The sequence below is a fragment of the Enhydra lutris genome, unplaced genomic scaffold (assembly GCF_002288905.1).
Source record: "Enhydra lutris kenyoni isolate GAN:26980312 unplaced genomic scaffold, ASM228890v2 scaffoldscaffold24, whole genome shotgun sequence".
Classification (NCBI taxonomy): domain Eukaryota; kingdom Metazoa; phylum Chordata; class Mammalia; order Carnivora; family Mustelidae; genus Enhydra; species Enhydra lutris.
In genome coordinates, this window is record NW_019154108.1 from 16,227,485 (window position 1) to 16,245,680 (window position 18,196).

Consider the following 18,196-nt stretch of genomic DNA (forward strand, 5'->3'; position numbering starts at 1 on the left):
CTGCATATGCTTCTACCAAAACAACATATAGTCCCAGATTGCAGACAGAAGCAGATACGAGAATCCAACTGTCTTCTGTTAGGCCAGACATTAAAGATACTTTTAAAGATGTAAAGCAATTCCCTCTCCTTTCAACTAAGCCCTTCTCTCAGTTTGCGTCAGCCCAAATTCTTAGACTAACAGATTTTATACTAATATGATTCATTAAGTGATGGGATTAAAAACTATAAGTGCAGCAAGTGGAATTAGGCAAAAGCAAATAAAAATATAACAGTTGAACATTTCTTTTGACCAAGGTTGTGGACTTTTTCTCCTTTTTACTCTCTCCGTAGAAATAACAAGTGAAGCAGAATCTCCACTACCTTCCTACTCTCACCGACACAGTGAAAGCTCTATTCCAGAAGAGCTGGGCAGCGCTGCTGTGGGCTATCTTCCGTCTGCGTCTGTAGTTCAGGAGCAGCCAGGGAGCCCAGATCATAGTGTACTTACTGAAGAAATGGTTTTTTCACAGGAACTGGAATCTTCTACCTCTCCTAGTAAACATGTAAGTTAATATATATTTATTCCTTAAAACTTACGCAATTCATGATAGTGTTGACTATCGCCCATACCTGTAACATACCGTATATGACATTTGAACAGGAGTAAAGATTTTCATTGAATTCTAAAGATTTATAAATATATGAATCTTAGTTTTAGTGGCAGTTATAAAATTATTTATTATTAAGTCTATTGATATTGAGGGGATAGGAACTTCTAAAAAATCTTTTTAAGATTTTTATTTATTTATTTATTTGAGATAGCGAGAGAAGAGAGCACAAGCACTGGGTTCCTGCAGAGGGAGAGGGAGAAGTAGGCTCCATGCTGAGCAGGGAGCCCTATGCGGGGCTGCATTCCAGGACCCCAGGATCATGAACTGAGCCAAAGGCAGACGTTTAACCAACTGATCCACCCAAGCACCCCAGGAACTTCTAAAATCTTTGAAAGATAATTTAAGGTTGGAGCACCTGGCTGGCTCAGCAGTAGGACATGTGACTCTTGATCTTGGAGTCAGGAATTCAAGCCCCACATAGGGTATAGAGATTACTTAAATAAATAAAACTTTAAAAAAAATAATAATTTACGTTTAATTTAAATTTAAAGATAATATATTGGAATGACACAAGTTCTTATTAAAATCTATTCTGTCATATAATAGAAACAATAAGATCTTAAACCATACCATTGTGCCTATCTGTAATTTAGTTAATAACTGCCCTTATAAATCAGAATAAAAGTAGTGGTTTCATCTCTTTAAAGCAGATCTGAAATGGTTATTGACTCCAAATTAGAGTAATAGTCACTATTAGAATAAGGTTTTCTACATTGTCCTTAATTCTGTACATCATTAAAAAAATCTATCTGATAAAAATTTAAGCTAGAAACTTAAGTGTTTTTCTTTTTTTTAAGTGTTTTTGTTTTTAAATTTGATTTTATAAAGTATATAAAGGAATTAACATATTATTAAATATTATGTGAAAAACTTTGTTAAGGTCTCTCTATGTCTAAAAAAAGGAATACACTTACATGCAGAATGGAATATCCTTTGGTAGAACCTTCAATTTATTGTGGATATGAAGAATGAATTGCATTTTCCCATTAAAAAATCAGTCAGAATCATGTGTGTTATGCAACTGTAAGATTTGAGGGAAAACCATTTTTTTAAAACAACGATCTAACAAAGAAGCTGTTTTCGTGCTATGTTGCAAAATATTCCAATGTCTTGGGCACATACCTGAAAACAGAGGTTTTAGATTATAAAAGGCTTCTAATTAAATTATGTTAGCAAATTCTTAGTTCTGTGAAAATAGGCTTGTATATATAATTGTAGCATGGAATTCACAACAAAGTTATGTTTTTTACACAATCTTATTATTACTTCCTGTGTATTGATTAGATCCTACCTAGCATTGTGATTAAGATTTAGAATAACCATCGCCTGATCAAGCTCTAAAAATTATTTTTTTCCTCTCAAGAAAATATGTCAAAGAATTAAAACTAGCGTGTCTTAAAGTGGTTTTTATAATAAAAACTACTATTTGTTGATTGCTACTTACCAAGTGTCAACTAATATGCTAAATGCCTTATGTGGATTATCCTCACAATTCTGTAGATACTGTGTTAAGCCCCACTCCAAAGCTCAGCAGGGTAGGAAACTTGCCCAGATTCACAGAAATAAGAAGTGGTGATAGCTAGATGGCAAAGTTGGCATTCTCACTTCCACCTGATGTCAGGGTAGAAATTACATCCTTTGTAATATGCTCTGTGGACAGTCTTTATGCTCTCTTTTCTTCTCTTCTTTCCCCTCTTTTTTCCTCCTTTCCACAAAACTAGTACATATTTAGTATTTTTAAGGTTTTTTTTTCAGTTTTATTGAGATATAATTGATACACAGCACTGTTTAAGTTTAAGGTGTACAGCATAATGGGTTGACATGCATATATTGTGAAATGATTATTACAATAAGTTTCGTTAATATCCCTTACTTTATATAGTAACCAAAAAAAATAAAGTCTTTTTCCTTATAATGAGAATGTTTAAGCTCCTGTCTTAGCAATTTTTACATGTACTGTACAGCAACATTCATTAGTCATCACAGTGTTCATTGCATCCCTAGGACTTATGTATCTTATAACTAGAAGTTTGTACCTTTTCCCACCTTCTTCCAATTCCCCCCACCTCGGGTAACCACAAATCTGACCTCTTCTGTGAGTTTGGTTGTTTTTTTTTTAGATTCTACATATAAGTGAGATCATACGGTATTTGTCTTTTTCTGTCTGATTTATTTCTTCTAGCACAGTGCCCTCAAAGTCCATCCATGTTGCAAATGGCAGGATTTCCTTCCTTCTTTATGGATGAATAGTATTCCTCTGTGTGTGTGTCTGTGTTTGTGTATGTGTCTGTGCATGCATGCACATGTATACGTACACATTTTCTTTATCCATTATCTGTCAATGGAGAACTACCATATGATCCAGCAGCTCCACTTCTGGGAATACATCTGAAGGAAATTAAAATACTATGCTGAAAAAATACCTGTACCATATTTAGAATTTTTTTAGTTAAAAAAAAGATGATAAATATCACTTAAACAGTAGCCACTCCTACTTTATTATAAACATTTTTAAAAAGCATACTTCTTTATATAGCTTTTTTCTGTGACTTTAAAAAACGTTGAGGTCTTATCCTTTGTATAATTTGTAAACTGTTTTTACTTTTTATTGTCACAGAATTACTTAAAACTCTTTGTAAATATTATCTTTAACTGCTTGGTTTCTCGAATGTTAAATAGATTTTACAAATGTCTCACAAAACAGTTCACACTTGGTTTTCTGTTTGAACAGTCACCTCCCAAAAGCTGCACATCTGTGTCAAAGCAGGAGTCTAGCAAAGGAAGTCATAGGACTGGAGGACAGTATCGTCTACCTGTCAAGTCCCATCAGCACTGTTACAGTTGGTCAGATGAGTCATTATCTATGACACAGTCAGGTAAGACTAATAACAAGGAATTAGTTTTATTCATATTATATTTGAATTCCTCTTTAGTAAGCTTTGTCTATCCATCTGTTAATAATGTTATCTTTTGTTGCATTTGTAAAGGCTTTTTGCTTGCCAAGATTAAATCACATAATTTCATTGCTTTTCATTGATAATTAATTATTTCCCTTATTATACAAAATACGACAAACTGTTACATTCTTGGGTTGCTAACGGGCAGCCTTTTATTCATCAGACATTTGTTGAATTTTTTTTCCATGTGCCAGATACTGCTTATGTGTTCCCAGAGTGCTCTGTGCTTCAACTTGTTATACCAGACAGTATATAAATTATAACCAGACTTTACCCAGCAGGTCTCCCTTACTAGCATATAGACTCCTAGAAAGGCAAGTCTATATATTTTTAAAAGTTATGGCACTAGAACCTAGCAGGTACTTTGCATTGCAAATAGCAGGTATTTATTAAATATTTCTTGAATGAATTAATGATGACCATGAGGAGAGATAGGAAGGTGGTGCAGGATAGTCTAAGTTTCAAAGGAGGAAAGGTAGAAACTAGACTGCAAATGGCAGTAGGGAGCATTGTCTGTTTTCCTGTAACCTCTCTGCTCCTATAAAACTCTGTGGTATTAGATTATGAACGAATGAACAGCTTCTATTCTGTAAGACTTCAGTCTGTAAGATTTGATCTTGGGAAACATATCTATGTTTATGTAGTGCTCAGTGCTCAGTTTATGTAGGGTTCCAAGGATGATTGCTACTGTATTGAGTGAATGCCTTTTGAGCCATTTTTAGTGTGCATTTGAGAGTAGACACTTAATAGAAAAAAAGTGAAATATATTATTCTTATTTTGGTCTTTGATCCTTTTCTATACCACCAGTTTTCAGTGTTTCAAACAATAGTAAATCATGGGATTTTCCATCACCCATATTTATAAACCACTCTTTTTCTTTGAATAACTGCATAATATCTCAAAGAGTAGATATACCATAACATATTTAACCATTTCCCTAGTGATGATCATTTAGAGTTTCTCAAAATTGCCAGTATTCTAATGAACATCTTCATGTATATTTTCTTGTTGTGTATTTCAATAAGAATAAATTCTTAGAAATGGAATTACTAGGTCAACCCAGTTGAAGAATGTTGTCTACTATATTTATTTGTTGAAAATTATTATATTATACATTTGGTTTCACATACTCTGGTGAAAATGTACAGCCAGTGGAGTAACATGTCAGTAGACATAAACTTCATACTTGGAAGCGTGGATTCTTATCTTGGCTGTATTACTCAGTGGTGACTTTCTCCAAGTTTCCTTCCCATATTGGATAATCTTTTCCATTTGTTCCATAGAATAAGAGCATAACCATCCTTGCATGAGTTACAGGGCAAGGATTAGTGATAATGTTAATAAGACACTATTTTATTGATAAAACATAATTCAAGTAAGAATAGGTTTAGAGAAATAGCTCTGAGATTTTTTTTTTAAGATTTTATTTATTTATTTATTTGACAGACAGAGATCACAAGTAGGCAGAGAGACAGACAGAGAGAGAGGTGGAAGCAGGCTCCCTGCAGAGCAGAGAGCCCAATGTGGGGCTCGATCCCAGGACACTGGGATCATGACCTGAGCCGAAGGCAGAGGCTTTAACCCACTGAGCAACCCAGGTGCCCCACTCTGAGATTTTTTAACTATGGATGTCATCTACCTGTTACTGATGACATCATTATTTGCATTTTTTGTGGTCAGTCTTAATGTAGTGGAGTTATGTAATGCCTTTCTCACTTACGTGAAGGAGAGTTTGTTACAAGCCAAATTAATGCAGGCCACATAATTTTTTCAATTAGATTATTCTCTCCATCTTGATGTGTTCAAACAAATTGAAGTGTCATTTACCTGTCCCCTCCCCTCTCCCGCACTACCCAAAAAATCCCTGTAGGAGAGAATTCCGTAAAGGCAATAAATTCATGTAGAGATTCTCTTAGATGTTACTAATGGTAAGTACTATGCAGTAATACTATATTTGGGCAGATATAGAATATAGTCCCATTCACTCTCATAGACTTTTATTTAATTTCTACCCTTCATTTGTATACTTTTGGTTTCTTTAGTACTTAAAAATAGAAACATTTTCCAAAGTCTTTCATCTAAAAACTCCCAAGTTTTTCATCATCCACTGTTAAATCTTCACAACCATAGATGATAAATGTTTTTATTAGAATAATCACTGCTGGCATATGCAGTTTTTAAAATATAGTAAAATAATCATTTTGGGAGGGGGGCAAAGTTGAAACTAAGTCTGTGGAAGTATAATGGTCCTGTATACAATTTTATCAGAGTAATGTCTCAAGTTTCAGAAGCACATAAAAGCTTATCAAGCTAAAAGAAGCACAGTTTTAGAAGATGAAAAGGTTTGGGTTTATACCTCATTTTAGAAAGGTTTTAATTTTTAGGTCAGCCTGCAATCCTACTCCCAGTTGTTATACTAGAATCATCAATTGAATCTCTACAAAGCCTGCTGCTAAGTGTTCAGAACCTTTTAAGCCTGAAACCAATTGATTATTTTTTTCAGAAATTAAAAAAAAAGAAAGGGAGATAGTTGCTCTCTCCCCACCACCACCATTTTTAGGTTTCAGACCAAAAAATAGATTACCTAAAATACAGCTACATAAAATGTTGGTCTTAGGTGAATATGAATCCTACCACCATTTATTGAGCTTTTGTGGTAGTTGAGGTGCTGTGTGCTGTATTCATCTTATTTAATTTGCACATCAATGCTTGAAATTGGTAGGGGGCAGACACCTTACTGATGACCAGTAGTAGATCCAGAGTTGAAAATGGCCTTTATTATTACGTTATTTTGTGAGTGTTAATCAGTAAATAATAAGCTTTGCCCATGCTGCAGGCTCAGTATGATGCCACCACTGGTATAAAATGGGTGTGACTTTACTGAGGTACCTTAAGTCAACGGCAGAGAAGTGACAGGAACTTAGATTTCATTATCTCTAATCCAGATATTGGATCATACTATCAAAAAAGACTATAATCCTGTTGCATTTAAGTAAATTCTGTAATTAGTTCTTATGCAATTTAATGTGAAGAACCTGAGAAACATCTGGTTATTTATGGTCTAGTGTTGTAATGTACATCTGAGTCTTCAGGCCTATATACAATAGTATTTCTGTTGCTATTAAATGTCTCACTCAGCATTAATGTGTGAAACTGATACCATTGCGTGAGTTTAGGAGGAAGTGTGAGGAATAGTCATTTGTATTTCTATGTAATTTCCATATGTAGTGAAATAAGCAGCGTATTTGTTTATTTAATTATTTAAATTTTTGGTGGGCAGTAAATCAAGGTTTACTGAGCGATAGCAAAGTAATGGTACAAAGCTGCTGAGGAGGGAGGGGACCCAAGAAGGTTTCCCTAAGCAGCAGCTTTAAATGATACGATTTTCATAGCATGTGTGTGGTACTTATAATGAAATGTCTTTTTCATGATTTTGCTATGACTGGGCATCTACTTTGTGTGTATAGGGAACTATTGGGAAGAAAATAAGATGTAACTAGCTTCATTTCATTTATTTTAAATATTTTAAGAGCTTCTAAAGAAAGGTTACAGCAGAGTATATTTCTTTTTAATTTCTCTGTTCCCTTTTATGTGGCATTAAGACATCATCTGATGATTCATAGTTTAAAATGACAAAATTTCAGGGCACCTGGGTGGCTCAGTTGGTTAAGCCTCTGACTCTTGGTTTTGGCCCTGAGCATGGTCTCAGGGTCATGAGATCGAGCCCTGCAGTTAAGCTCTGCACTCAGTGGGAAGTCTGCTTGGGATTCTCTCTCCCCCTCTCCTTCTGCCCTCCCCCTGCTCGCATACACACTCTTTCTCTTTCTAAAATAAATCTTTAAAAAAAATAAAATGACAGAATTTCAGGGTGTCTGGGTGGCTCAGTTACTTAAGTATCTGCCTCTTGATCTCAGCTCAGGTCTTGATCTCACGGTTGTGAGTGCAGGTCGCACATTGGGGTTCATGCTGGGAGTGGAGCCTACTTTAAAAACAACAAAAGACAGAAAATCAGTTTGATTTTAATATGACTTAAAAACTGTTAACAACTAAGGGGAAAGACAGATAAATATGATTATCTTGTCATCAGGAAATAGTTCCTTAAAAAAATGTCCAAATTTTATTAACCTAAAAATTTTTCAACTTCTAGTTGCTTATCTCACCAAGATGGGGTACCTTGAGATTTATTTGCAATTTCAAATAGTATAATTAGAAAGTGAAAAAAATAGGTGGAAACCTCCCCCTCCACCCCACCCCTCCCGCCCAATAGAGATTTAGGGGAAAGGAGAGGAAATGTAAATCACTAATAAATTTTTTTCAAAAGCTCAAATTCCTTAATTTTAAATGTTAGATTGACTTTATCCAAGTTTAATATCACATTGCAGCTTTTCATGAATAATATTAATAGCTATTGAATTAACTCTCCGTTCTTTAAAGATTTATTTATTCATTTGAGAGCGAAAGAGAGGGAGCAAGGGGCCAGGGGCAGAGGGGAAGAGAGAGAATCTCATGCAGGCTCCCTGCATGTGGAACGTGATGTGGGGTTCAGTACCAGGACCCTGAGATCGTGACCTAAGCCAAAAGCAAGAGTCAGACACTTAAATGACTGAGCCATGCGGGTGCCCGGAATTAACTATTCTTAAGTTAAAACTAAATAAGAGATTTTGTATCTCTTTCAGAAACAACATCCGACCAAAGTGACATTGAGGGTAGGATCAGAGCCCTAAAGGATGAGCTGCGGAAGAGGAAATCAGTTGTGGACCAGCTAAAGAAGGAACAGAGAAAAAGGCAGAAGGAAAGATTGAAAGCCCAAGAAGCCAGTCTGATCAAACAGTTAGAGGTGAGACACAGGAGGAAGGGGGTTCGATATCAAGGCTAATGTGTATGTGAAGTCTGTTTTTAATGTTGTTAATAAAGTCATGGGTTAGAATTTTTCAGTATTAGTTTGGTGCCACATTTTAACCTTTCTAAAAAATCTGCGACAATCTAAAACATTAAATTAAATGTTAAAATAATAAATATTATATCAATTATTAAGTAAATATTAAAATCAAGTGTTAAAGGTTTTTTTTCTAAATAGACCTGTGAAATATTGATGTCCATGCACTCTGAAGCAGAGAATCATCAGGTAAGTAATTAAGGAGGGCATGTGTTGCATGGAGCACTGGGTATGGTGCATAAACAATGAATCTTGGAACACTGAAAAAAAAATTACAAAAAATAATCAGTAATTGTTACTGCCTTTTTAAAAACAACTTGTTTTTTAAGCAGAGTGATATTTCATGCCACACAGTTTATTAACGTGACTCTTTGTACTATTTGAATGGCTCCAAAATGAAAATTCTAAACTTGACTCTTCTCCTAAGCTCTAGCAGCCTTCCCTGATTCTGCCCCAGGCTGGAAACCTGGTTTTCATAGCTTCCTTATTCTATTTTGTCCTATCCATTCAGTCACCCTTTGATTCTTTTTTTTATAAATCTTCTTGCTTATCATTTTCCATTCCAACTGCTTCATGCTCTTTGGATCCTCATGACCTCTCTGTGTAGCCTCTTGAATGTCCCTGTCTCTGGTTGCTTCCCTGTTGCTTGCATAGTTTCTGCCAGCCTCATGTTCCTAAACTGCTACATTCATCATAGGATCGATATAAACTTCTGCTCCTCACAAGAATTATTTCTCATGGCATCACCAGAGAAGACCATTCAGCTTCTACCTGAACACTTCCAGTAATAGGAAATTTCAAATTTTCAAGGCAGTTGGTTTCATTGTTAGACTCTAGGTTCTCTACATGTTAGAAAACTTTTTATTAAATTTAGTTAAATTTTATTTATTTATTTAACTAAATTTTATTAAATTTAGACAGTATTTCTGTCTTTTTAATGATCCTTGTTGTGGTCACACCAAATATGTGTTCCTCCTACCTTTATTAGTTTAATCATCAGATATTTAAATGCCTATTTGTATGCCAAGAACTCAGCTAATTACTTCACACATGTTCTTCATTTATCCTCAAGCAACAATGTATGGCTTTACTGTCCCTGTCTTACAGACGAGGAAACTGAGTTTCCTCAGTTTCCCTGATACTGAGGGACACGCAGCTCATAAATGGTAAAGCTAGGATTTTAATATATCTCTAATTCTAAATTTTGTACCCTCACCATTATACTGCACTATCTTCCACATAGAAAATAAGGCTATTAACAGTTGTGGAGAAAATAGACAGTTACACGAATATATGATACAGAGATGGGAACACAGATTGTAACTTGCACAGATGTTTAGAAGTAGGAAAAGTGGCTAAGGTAGAATGACCACACTGGCCAGATCATGTTGGAAAGGATTGGTAAAATTTAAAAATGAAGATCATGTTCAGGACCTTAGAGTCAGACTGATGAGTTTGGCCTTCCAGTCAGCAGTCTTCAAGCCTGACCACACATTAGAATTAATTGAGGAGCTTTTTGAAAAATACAAATATTCAGGCTCCCTCCCAGAGGTATTAATTGGTCTAGGGTGGAGCCCAGGATTTAAAAGCACTAATGTAGGTCATGAGGAGCCATTGAAAATTAAATGAAATACACTTAGATTGAAAGGTGTTGCTCAAAAATGTTCATTAATGGAAACGCCAGCCAGAAAGACCTCTAGAGAAGAGCCATAGCATCCATGTCATCCACCATTTTATTAAATGGTTTACAGGGAAAAGAAATTTCTGTATTTAGGTTTTAGAATTATAGTATATGATGGAGAAATACATAATAGATAGCATTTCATATAAAATCCTTCAGATTTTATTTAATCACAGATGTAATAAATCAGCTACATTCATGTACGTATAGCTTTCAGATCAGAATTCAGAGGAAGGTAATATGGATAGTGCAAGTTGTAAAAGTAGCGATTTTAGCCCAAGTTTTAGGGACCTGTAGCAGTTGAATAGTATCTGTACATCCATTCAGTCGTAATATTTGTTGACAGCCTATTTGGGGCCAACACATTGAGTTGGTACTGAACATTCAGTGTTAAAGAGAACAGCTGTAGTCTCAGATAATGATGTAAAAGTAGGGATTTTAGGCCAGAAAATTAAGAAATATAGTAGATGAAGGGCTTCCCTTAGATTTCGTCCAAATTAGGATTATACACTAGTGATAATGGATAGGAATGGCTGGTAACATTTTTTGTAATTCTGAGCTATCATATTCTTAACCACACCCTTCCTTCTTCCTCAGGATTTGTATTCCCAAGTATTCTTTGGATTTGTATTCCTAAAAAGGTGCCATTTAACTCAGCATTGTGGCTAAACTTAAAAATAACATGGAAGTATTAGGACAGCCTTTAAAGAATAATTACCTGATCAGCTAAAGAAGTTTTTTAATGTGGCAGAACCTGAATTATTGGTTCATAGGTATTAAATTTCTGTAGAGTGGAGACTGTCATTTCCTGATTGATTTAGGACACTGGTAACTGGTTGAGCAGAGAGCCCGATGTGGGACTCGATCCCAGGACCCTGGGACCATGACCTGAGCTGAAGGCAGAGGCTTAACCCTCTGAGCCACCCAGGTGCCCCAGGACACTGGTAACTGGGAGGAAGATTTTTACATTACATCTTCTCTATTTTAATATTTTACTGTAAAATGTACTATTTTCTAATTTAAAATAGTTTTTTAAAATTCTGTATAGTGACTCCTCTGATTTTTCTAAACTTAGTCATATGATGAATTCATTAAGAAAACTGAAGCAGAGCTTAGCCGAGATTTGGAAACATCACCAACAGCCAAGCCTCAGATTAAAACGCTCTCCTCGGCTTCTGAAAAACCCAAGATCAAGCCCCTTCCATTACACAGGTAGAAATTTGTGATAACTTACCTATATTCTGCCTTGTTTGAGAAGTTTGTGTAAAGCATAAAGAAAGACTTTTAGTAAAGCTATCTTTTAAGTAACTGTGAAATTGTAGAAGTAAAAATACTGGTTAATATTTTCACTGATATGTTATGTATGATACAAATCACAAATCAAATGTATAATAAGGTACAAATTAAAAAATATATTTTGAATTCTGAAATCTGGTGGTTGCAATGAAAATAATATCCTCCAGTGTTGCTAGTAGTAGCATTTTAAGTCGATATAGACCTTTTAAAAAGCAGTTTGCCAGTGTTTCAAAAGTAAAAGACAATTTGTAACTTTTGACTCAGTAATTCCACTTCTGAATACCTAGCTTGAGAAAATACAGGCTATCAGAAGTCTCTATTTGCATGAATATGTTTATCATAACATCCTTTATCTTAATGTAACACATTGGAAGCAATCTTTATGTCCAAAAATGGGTGACTAGCCCAGTAAATTATGGTTCTTTCCAGGGATAGAATATTATGCAACGAGTTAATGCAAATACAGAAGATATTAAGTAGTGATGCTCGAGTATATGAGAAAGTGCATTAAAAAAGTCAGGTTGCTATATTTAAAATAAATTTTGAACAGTGAGTAGGGGGTAGACAGTCAGTGGGGACTGACAGATTGGGGCATTTGAGAGAGAAAGGCTTGCATGAATGACCAAAAGCAGTAAGGAGTTTGGCATATCATAGAAATTGAGCATATTAAGATGTTGCTAAAGTTAGAAGAGACTGGAAAAATAAAAACCAAACTGTGAAATCTTGAACTCACTCACTCTTAGTAATTTCTCCTGCACTTTTCAGAAGAGGTGAAGACTTTGAAGGTTTTTAAAGAAAATGTTTAGGGATTTTTTTTGTCTGTTACAGAAGTAATGTAGACTCAATATAATTAATTTCACATTACCCGAGTTTGAATCCTGGTTCCAATACCAGCTAGCTATTTAGTTTTGTCAGACAAGTTACTTAATTTGTCTGTGCTTCGGGTTTTTTTAATAGGGATTTATATCCCTATAATAACATGACTAATTAACTTGTTATGAGAGTTAAAAGACTTAACTTAGAACAGAGCTTAGCATACAATTAACACTATGTATTAGTTACTATTATTATTATTTGTTATTATTATTATTAGAATACTGAGGGAAGCAGTAAAAAGAAGTTTAAATTATATACCCAACTACCTGAAAATTGCAAATGTCAACAATATGTCTTATGCTTAGATTTTATTTATATTTTTCCATTATATTATAAACTGTAAATCTTATTTTTAGATTTCTACATAATATACTATTGCATGCTTTATAGTTTTATTAACTAGGCTATTGGAGGATTTTAACAAGAAAATAATGCAATCACACAGAGAGATCTTTCTGACTATAACTACTCTGTGAAGGAAAGATAGGAAAGAGTAAGCTTAGAAGCAAGGAGAACAGGAATCTAAGCCAAGCCTCAAATAAAAAGTGGTTATAAGAACAGAGATAGGAGATATGTTTAGAAATATTTAATAAGTAGGGGGCGTTTGGCTAGCTCAGAGAGTAGAGCATGCAACTCTTCATCTCAGGGTTGCAAGTTTGAGCCCCATATTAGGGGTAGAGTTTACTTAAAAAAAAAAAAAGAATTTATTCTTAAAATTTCTTAAGAAACATTTAAGAAGTAGACTTGACTAATTAAAGTGCTACATAGTGAAGCAGGAGAAATGTAGAATGACTCCCAGGTTTTCTCTTAAGTAGTTGGTTGGGTCAAAGTTCCATCAACCTAAATGGAAGAATCAGATGTTCTTTTATGGGAAGCTTATGATTTTGGTTTTAGAATACTAATTGTGAGGTGCCCATAGTTCACCTAAGGGAAATTATCCAGGAAAGATACCAGGGTGAGATATATGGGGATGGTCAGCTAAAGATGGTGGTTGAAACCACAAATATAACAATATCACCCAAAGGAGATACGCATTCAGAGAGAATAAGAGGGATCCAAGTACCAAACATGATAAAATAGCATTTAAAGGCATTATAAAAGAGACAGAAGTAGAAGGCAAATACTATGACTTCACAAATAAAGAGAAAGCAAGAAAATGAAGAAGGTAGCTAGCTCTTCCTGTTAACTTAATAAGAGAAGACAACAGCAGGATGTGGAAGAATGAAGAATTGAGGGTCAAAATTTTGAGGCTCATAGCATCCTTACAAGCTAAGGGTGAAAAGTCTCCAGGTTGAAGGATCAAAGATTATAGGAAAGAGAATGTATAATTGAGGAGTACCATTATTGAGACTGTGGAACTGTGTGAGATTTTAGGAAGAAAGAGATTCAAATAATCAGCTTTGAATAAGGGTGAAAGACACCCCTTTTTCTTTCTTGCAGACGGGAAGAAAGGCTACGAATATAGATATATTTGTAGATGGGAAGTTTGGCAGTAAGAAAGTTCACGCTGGTGGTCTCTGTCTCACTAAAAGAAGCAGGATTATCTAATTAGAGTGTTAAGGGCCAAAAACAGGCTTAATGAAAGTGACAGAGCAGGGCACCTCCTGTGAAGGAGAAACTGTTGTTTAAGACTTGACTGCTTTTTGTTACCAGTTATTATAGTATCAGCGGTACATTTCTACTCATTAATTTTCTGTTTCAGATCCGAAACAGCAAAGAACTGGAAATCACTAACAGAGTCAGAACGCTCCAGAGGATCATTGGAGTCCATTGCTGAACACGTTGGTATGTAATTAGAAAAAATAATTGTGCTTTGTCTACGTAGACTAAGGATTTATCCAAGTGCCTACACAACTCTACCTCTACAGCTTTTTGATTGAAAAATAAATTTCTTAAAGATAATAATTATTGAAATTTTAAGTTACTTTGATATTTTAAAGTGATTTATTTGTTATATATAAATTTTGTGAATAAGTCTTTATTGTCCCAAATTTGTGATTAAAAAATGAAGCATAAAGACATTAATCTAAAATGGCTAAGTGTATCATTGGCAACATTAATCAGATTTTATAACTGAGTATATATTTTTTAGCCTATACTGTTGTTCAGAGTTAAGTGGTCATATATATTTTTTTCAACTTAATCCAAAGAAAGGTAAGAATTACTGAAAATAAAGTACAATTCAATGAGAAAATAAAACTGATGCATAAAAAAGCCTACTTACAGGCAATGACAAAATAGGGATTTGAATTAAAAACTTTTAATTCTTGGTTTGTTAGCGCATCACATCTTTTTTTTTTTTCTTCTGCAATTTTAGCTCTTAAAATGCTATTTTTGGGCTGCCTGGGATTGAGCTCCACATTGGGCTGTGTGCTCAGCAGGGAGTCTGCTTAAGGATTATCTCTCTCTCTCTGCCCCTCCCCCAACTTGAGTTCACTCTCTCTCTCGCTCTTCTCCCCACATAAATAAATCTTTATTTAAAAATGCTGTATTTGCAAAAATAGTTTTCTTTTTTCTTGTGTTTTTTTTTTTACATTTGAGAGCTTAGTTGAAGTCTCCAGGAAAATCCATTCTTCTCGAAGTATATATAGAAGTATATTTGTCCTTCCTTCATTGTTTTCCTATATGAAATATATATGTAATATCCATCGTACAATTCTGGTTTTGCATGATTTCAGGATGATCATGCAAATCAATGTCTTCATAAACTTAGAGCCATTTTTCTTCACTTTATAAGTTAAGACGACATTTAAGAAATTATCTCAAACTTTAAATTTTCAGTCATTCTAAATGTTCTGGTTATTGTTGGTACAATATGTTCTCTTAAAGGAAAAACTTACTTTTATAGTAACCAAAACAGGTTATAGTTATTGACCAGAGTTTTTTCCTCATAAAGATTTGGCTTTTATTTAGCCTTTGGTTCTAGATGTTGAAAGATTATAATTAAATAATTTTGATAATGATTTTTTCTTTTCCTTTAAGATGCTGCATTGGCAGGTTCTGAGAGATCGGTATCAGAAAGGTCTTTATCTGCATATGCAAAGAGAGTGATTGAGTTGGATAGACAGACAGAAGAGCATTTTCATACTTCATCTCCAATCCTTAGATCATCAAGAAGAACCAGAGCAGAATCTGGAGATTCTCTAGAAAATGTACCTTCATTACCTCTTCTCAAAGAATTGAATGCCCCTAGTAGAATTCTGGATGTGTCAGATGCCCAAGAAGACTCTAGTCAAAAATCAGAAATACAAGAAGTAGACTATACAAAACTGGAGGCGCCTGTGATTGAAGATGCCTGTTCGAAACAATCCGGGAAGTCTGATGTCTTACTGAAACTAGACCTGGAACAGGGAGATTCATCTGAAATTCTTTCAAGGAAAGATCTTCCTTTAGATTCTGTAAATGTTCAGAAAGACTTGGTTAGATTAGCCATTGAAAGTCTTCACAGAAAGGAGTTGAAAGAGAAAGAGTCCGATCCAGATATGGATCATAGTTTGAACATCCAATCAGAAAAAGACATTCCAGAGCAAAAGAATATAAAGGAAAGGGACTTGTCTTTGTTAGAACATCTTTTTGCTCCTAAAGAAATATCATATTCTGAAGATTTTGAAGTGTCTTCTTTTAAGAAAGACATTTCAGCTGAATTGTACAAAGATGACTTCCAGGTGTCATCTTTGTTGTCACTCAGGAAAGACTCTCAGTCTCACAGAGACAAATCACAGCCAGCCGGGAACTCTACAAGTAGAGCCATTAGCTTTGGCAGTGATGACGAAATCAGTGAGTGCCTCAGTGAGAAAAGCCTTTCTGTTCATAGCAGTATCCACTCAGAGAGGCTGTTGGAACTCAAGTCCCCTACTGAGCTTATGAAAAGTAAGGAGCGCGGTGATGTAGAGCATGAGCAGGGAATTATGGAATCCCCTTCCTTCATTTCAGTTTCTGTGGCAGATGAGTTACTTAATTTCCACATTGGTGATAGGGTGTTGATTGGCAATGTTCAGCCAGGAACTCTTCGATTCAAAGGTGTGACTAGTTTTGCTAAAGGATTTTGGGCTGGAGTGGAGTTGGATAAAGCTGAAGGAAATAACAATGGAACGTATGACGGGATTGTATACTTTGTGTGCAAAGAGAAACATGGTATTTTTGCTCCTCCTCAAAAAATATCTCACATTCCAGAAAACTTTGAGGACTATGTAGACATAAATGAAGATGAAGAGTCTTACTCAGATGGACAGTATCAGTACTATAATCACGAACAGAAAGATATATTGGATTCAAAGTTTGATAGAGAAAAGGAAGCAGTTAAGTATTTTGATGAGAACTCTCTACCTAGTATGCATGATATAGAAGCCTCACTTGATAGAAGCCTTAAAATAGAAACAGACAACATTCAGGACATTTCTGGGGTACTTGAAACCCATGTTCACCAGCAGTCTTTGGTGGATTCACCGATCTCCTCAAAGGAAAACAAAGACCTTGTTTCTCCTGCCACAGAAAAGGCTTCCATTGTTGTAGAAGGTGATATTTTAGATAATAACTTTTCTGAAGAGTTAAAGAAGCAACAGCATTTTACAGAAAAGGAAGAGAACCTATATCCCGAGGTGTCAGAAAAGCTTTCTACTCCGCTTCTGGATCTTTTAACGAGAGAAAAGAACCAATTGGAAGCCCAGCTGAGGTCATCACAAAGTGAGGGGGAAAAGTCAAAGCAACAGCTAGAAAAAGTCAGTTTACTGACAGACAGTTTACTAACAGTCTTTGTGAAGGACACAGTCAGTCAACTACAAGAAATCAAAAAAGCTAGGGATGAGAAAATCCAGCTTAGCAATCAGGAGCTTCTTGATGATGATCAAAAGAAAGTACCACCCCAAGCCCTATCCCCAAATCTTGAGGAACAGTCATCAAGTGTTCCAGCTTGCTTCTTAAGGTCTGAATTGGAAGATGAAAAAGAAGAGATTTCTTCACCAGATATATGCCCCAGACCTGTAAGTATTTTATCTAGACAGAATGTCAATTAACTTTATCTTTGTAGCACATTTTAATTCTGTAGCTCCTGATAGGTTCTTTTGTGATGTGTTATGTACTAGATAAAAATCATGTACTAGTTCTTAAAGGCCTTGTTGCTGTTTTTCTGTCTGAAGTATAATTGTCCTCTGTTACGTCATGAGTGGTCACTATAGGGTTGTCACAAACACTAGCAGCTTTATGCTGTATTGGTGACCCTCAGGTGCTCTCCACAGGTTAGAGTCCCTTTCAGATTCACTGAACAGATTTATTCCATGGAGCTTCCTAGTGGTTCTCAATCCAGTTCCTTTTTTTCTGTGAAATTATTTGTCTACCTAGTTACTCAGTTACCCTGTGGATATTACCAGTTGTGATGTTGATTCTGGTAAAACTGAAATATATCCACTATGACATATACTCAGACCATCAGCTTACTTAGGTTGCCCATGGACAGTTGAGCAAAAGTAATGATTTTGAGTAACTTGAGCCAGATAATCACAAAAGGTGAGAAATTTCCTATAAGATTTCCATACCCCACAGACAAGAGTCCCTCAGAAACAAAATAATGATGATTCAAAAAGAAAAAAACAATAAACATTTTATAAATTTCAATTTTAAGTCTTATGTAAGCACAATTATGGGATATAGGATAGTTTTTTCTTAAATTGTTGATTAGTAGTCACCATAATGTTTTGCTTATAGAGAAGTAATAAAATATAAATAATATATTTGGTTTATCTTTTAAAAAAAAAACAAACCCAAATGAGTGATCTGAGGTCACTAAATGGTGCTCTCTTTG

General features: G+C 35.0%; 1 protein-coding gene across 4 annotated transcripts in view; it reads left to right on the forward strand.

Moving 5' to 3' along the window:
• LOC111150650 (centrosomal protein 350) overlaps positions 1 to 18,196 on the forward strand; it is a 156,158-nt gene that overhangs the window by 117,508 nt on the left and 20,454 nt on the right. For all 4 annotated transcript variants that reach the window (XM_022508136.1, XM_022508137.1, XM_022508139.1 and 1 more), the window contains exons 29-34: positions 333 to 544; positions 3,384 to 3,528; positions 8,287 to 8,447; positions 11,303 to 11,439; positions 14,102 to 14,184; positions 15,382 to 17,378. In XM_022508136.1, the coding sequence (XP_022363844.1) occupies positions 333 to 544; positions 3,384 to 3,528; positions 8,287 to 8,447; positions 11,303 to 11,439; positions 14,102 to 14,184; positions 15,382 to 17,378 (2,735 nt within the window). The remainder of the gene's footprint in view (positions 1 to 332; positions 545 to 3,383; positions 3,529 to 8,286; positions 8,448 to 11,302; positions 11,440 to 14,101; positions 14,185 to 15,381; positions 17,379 to 18,196) is intronic.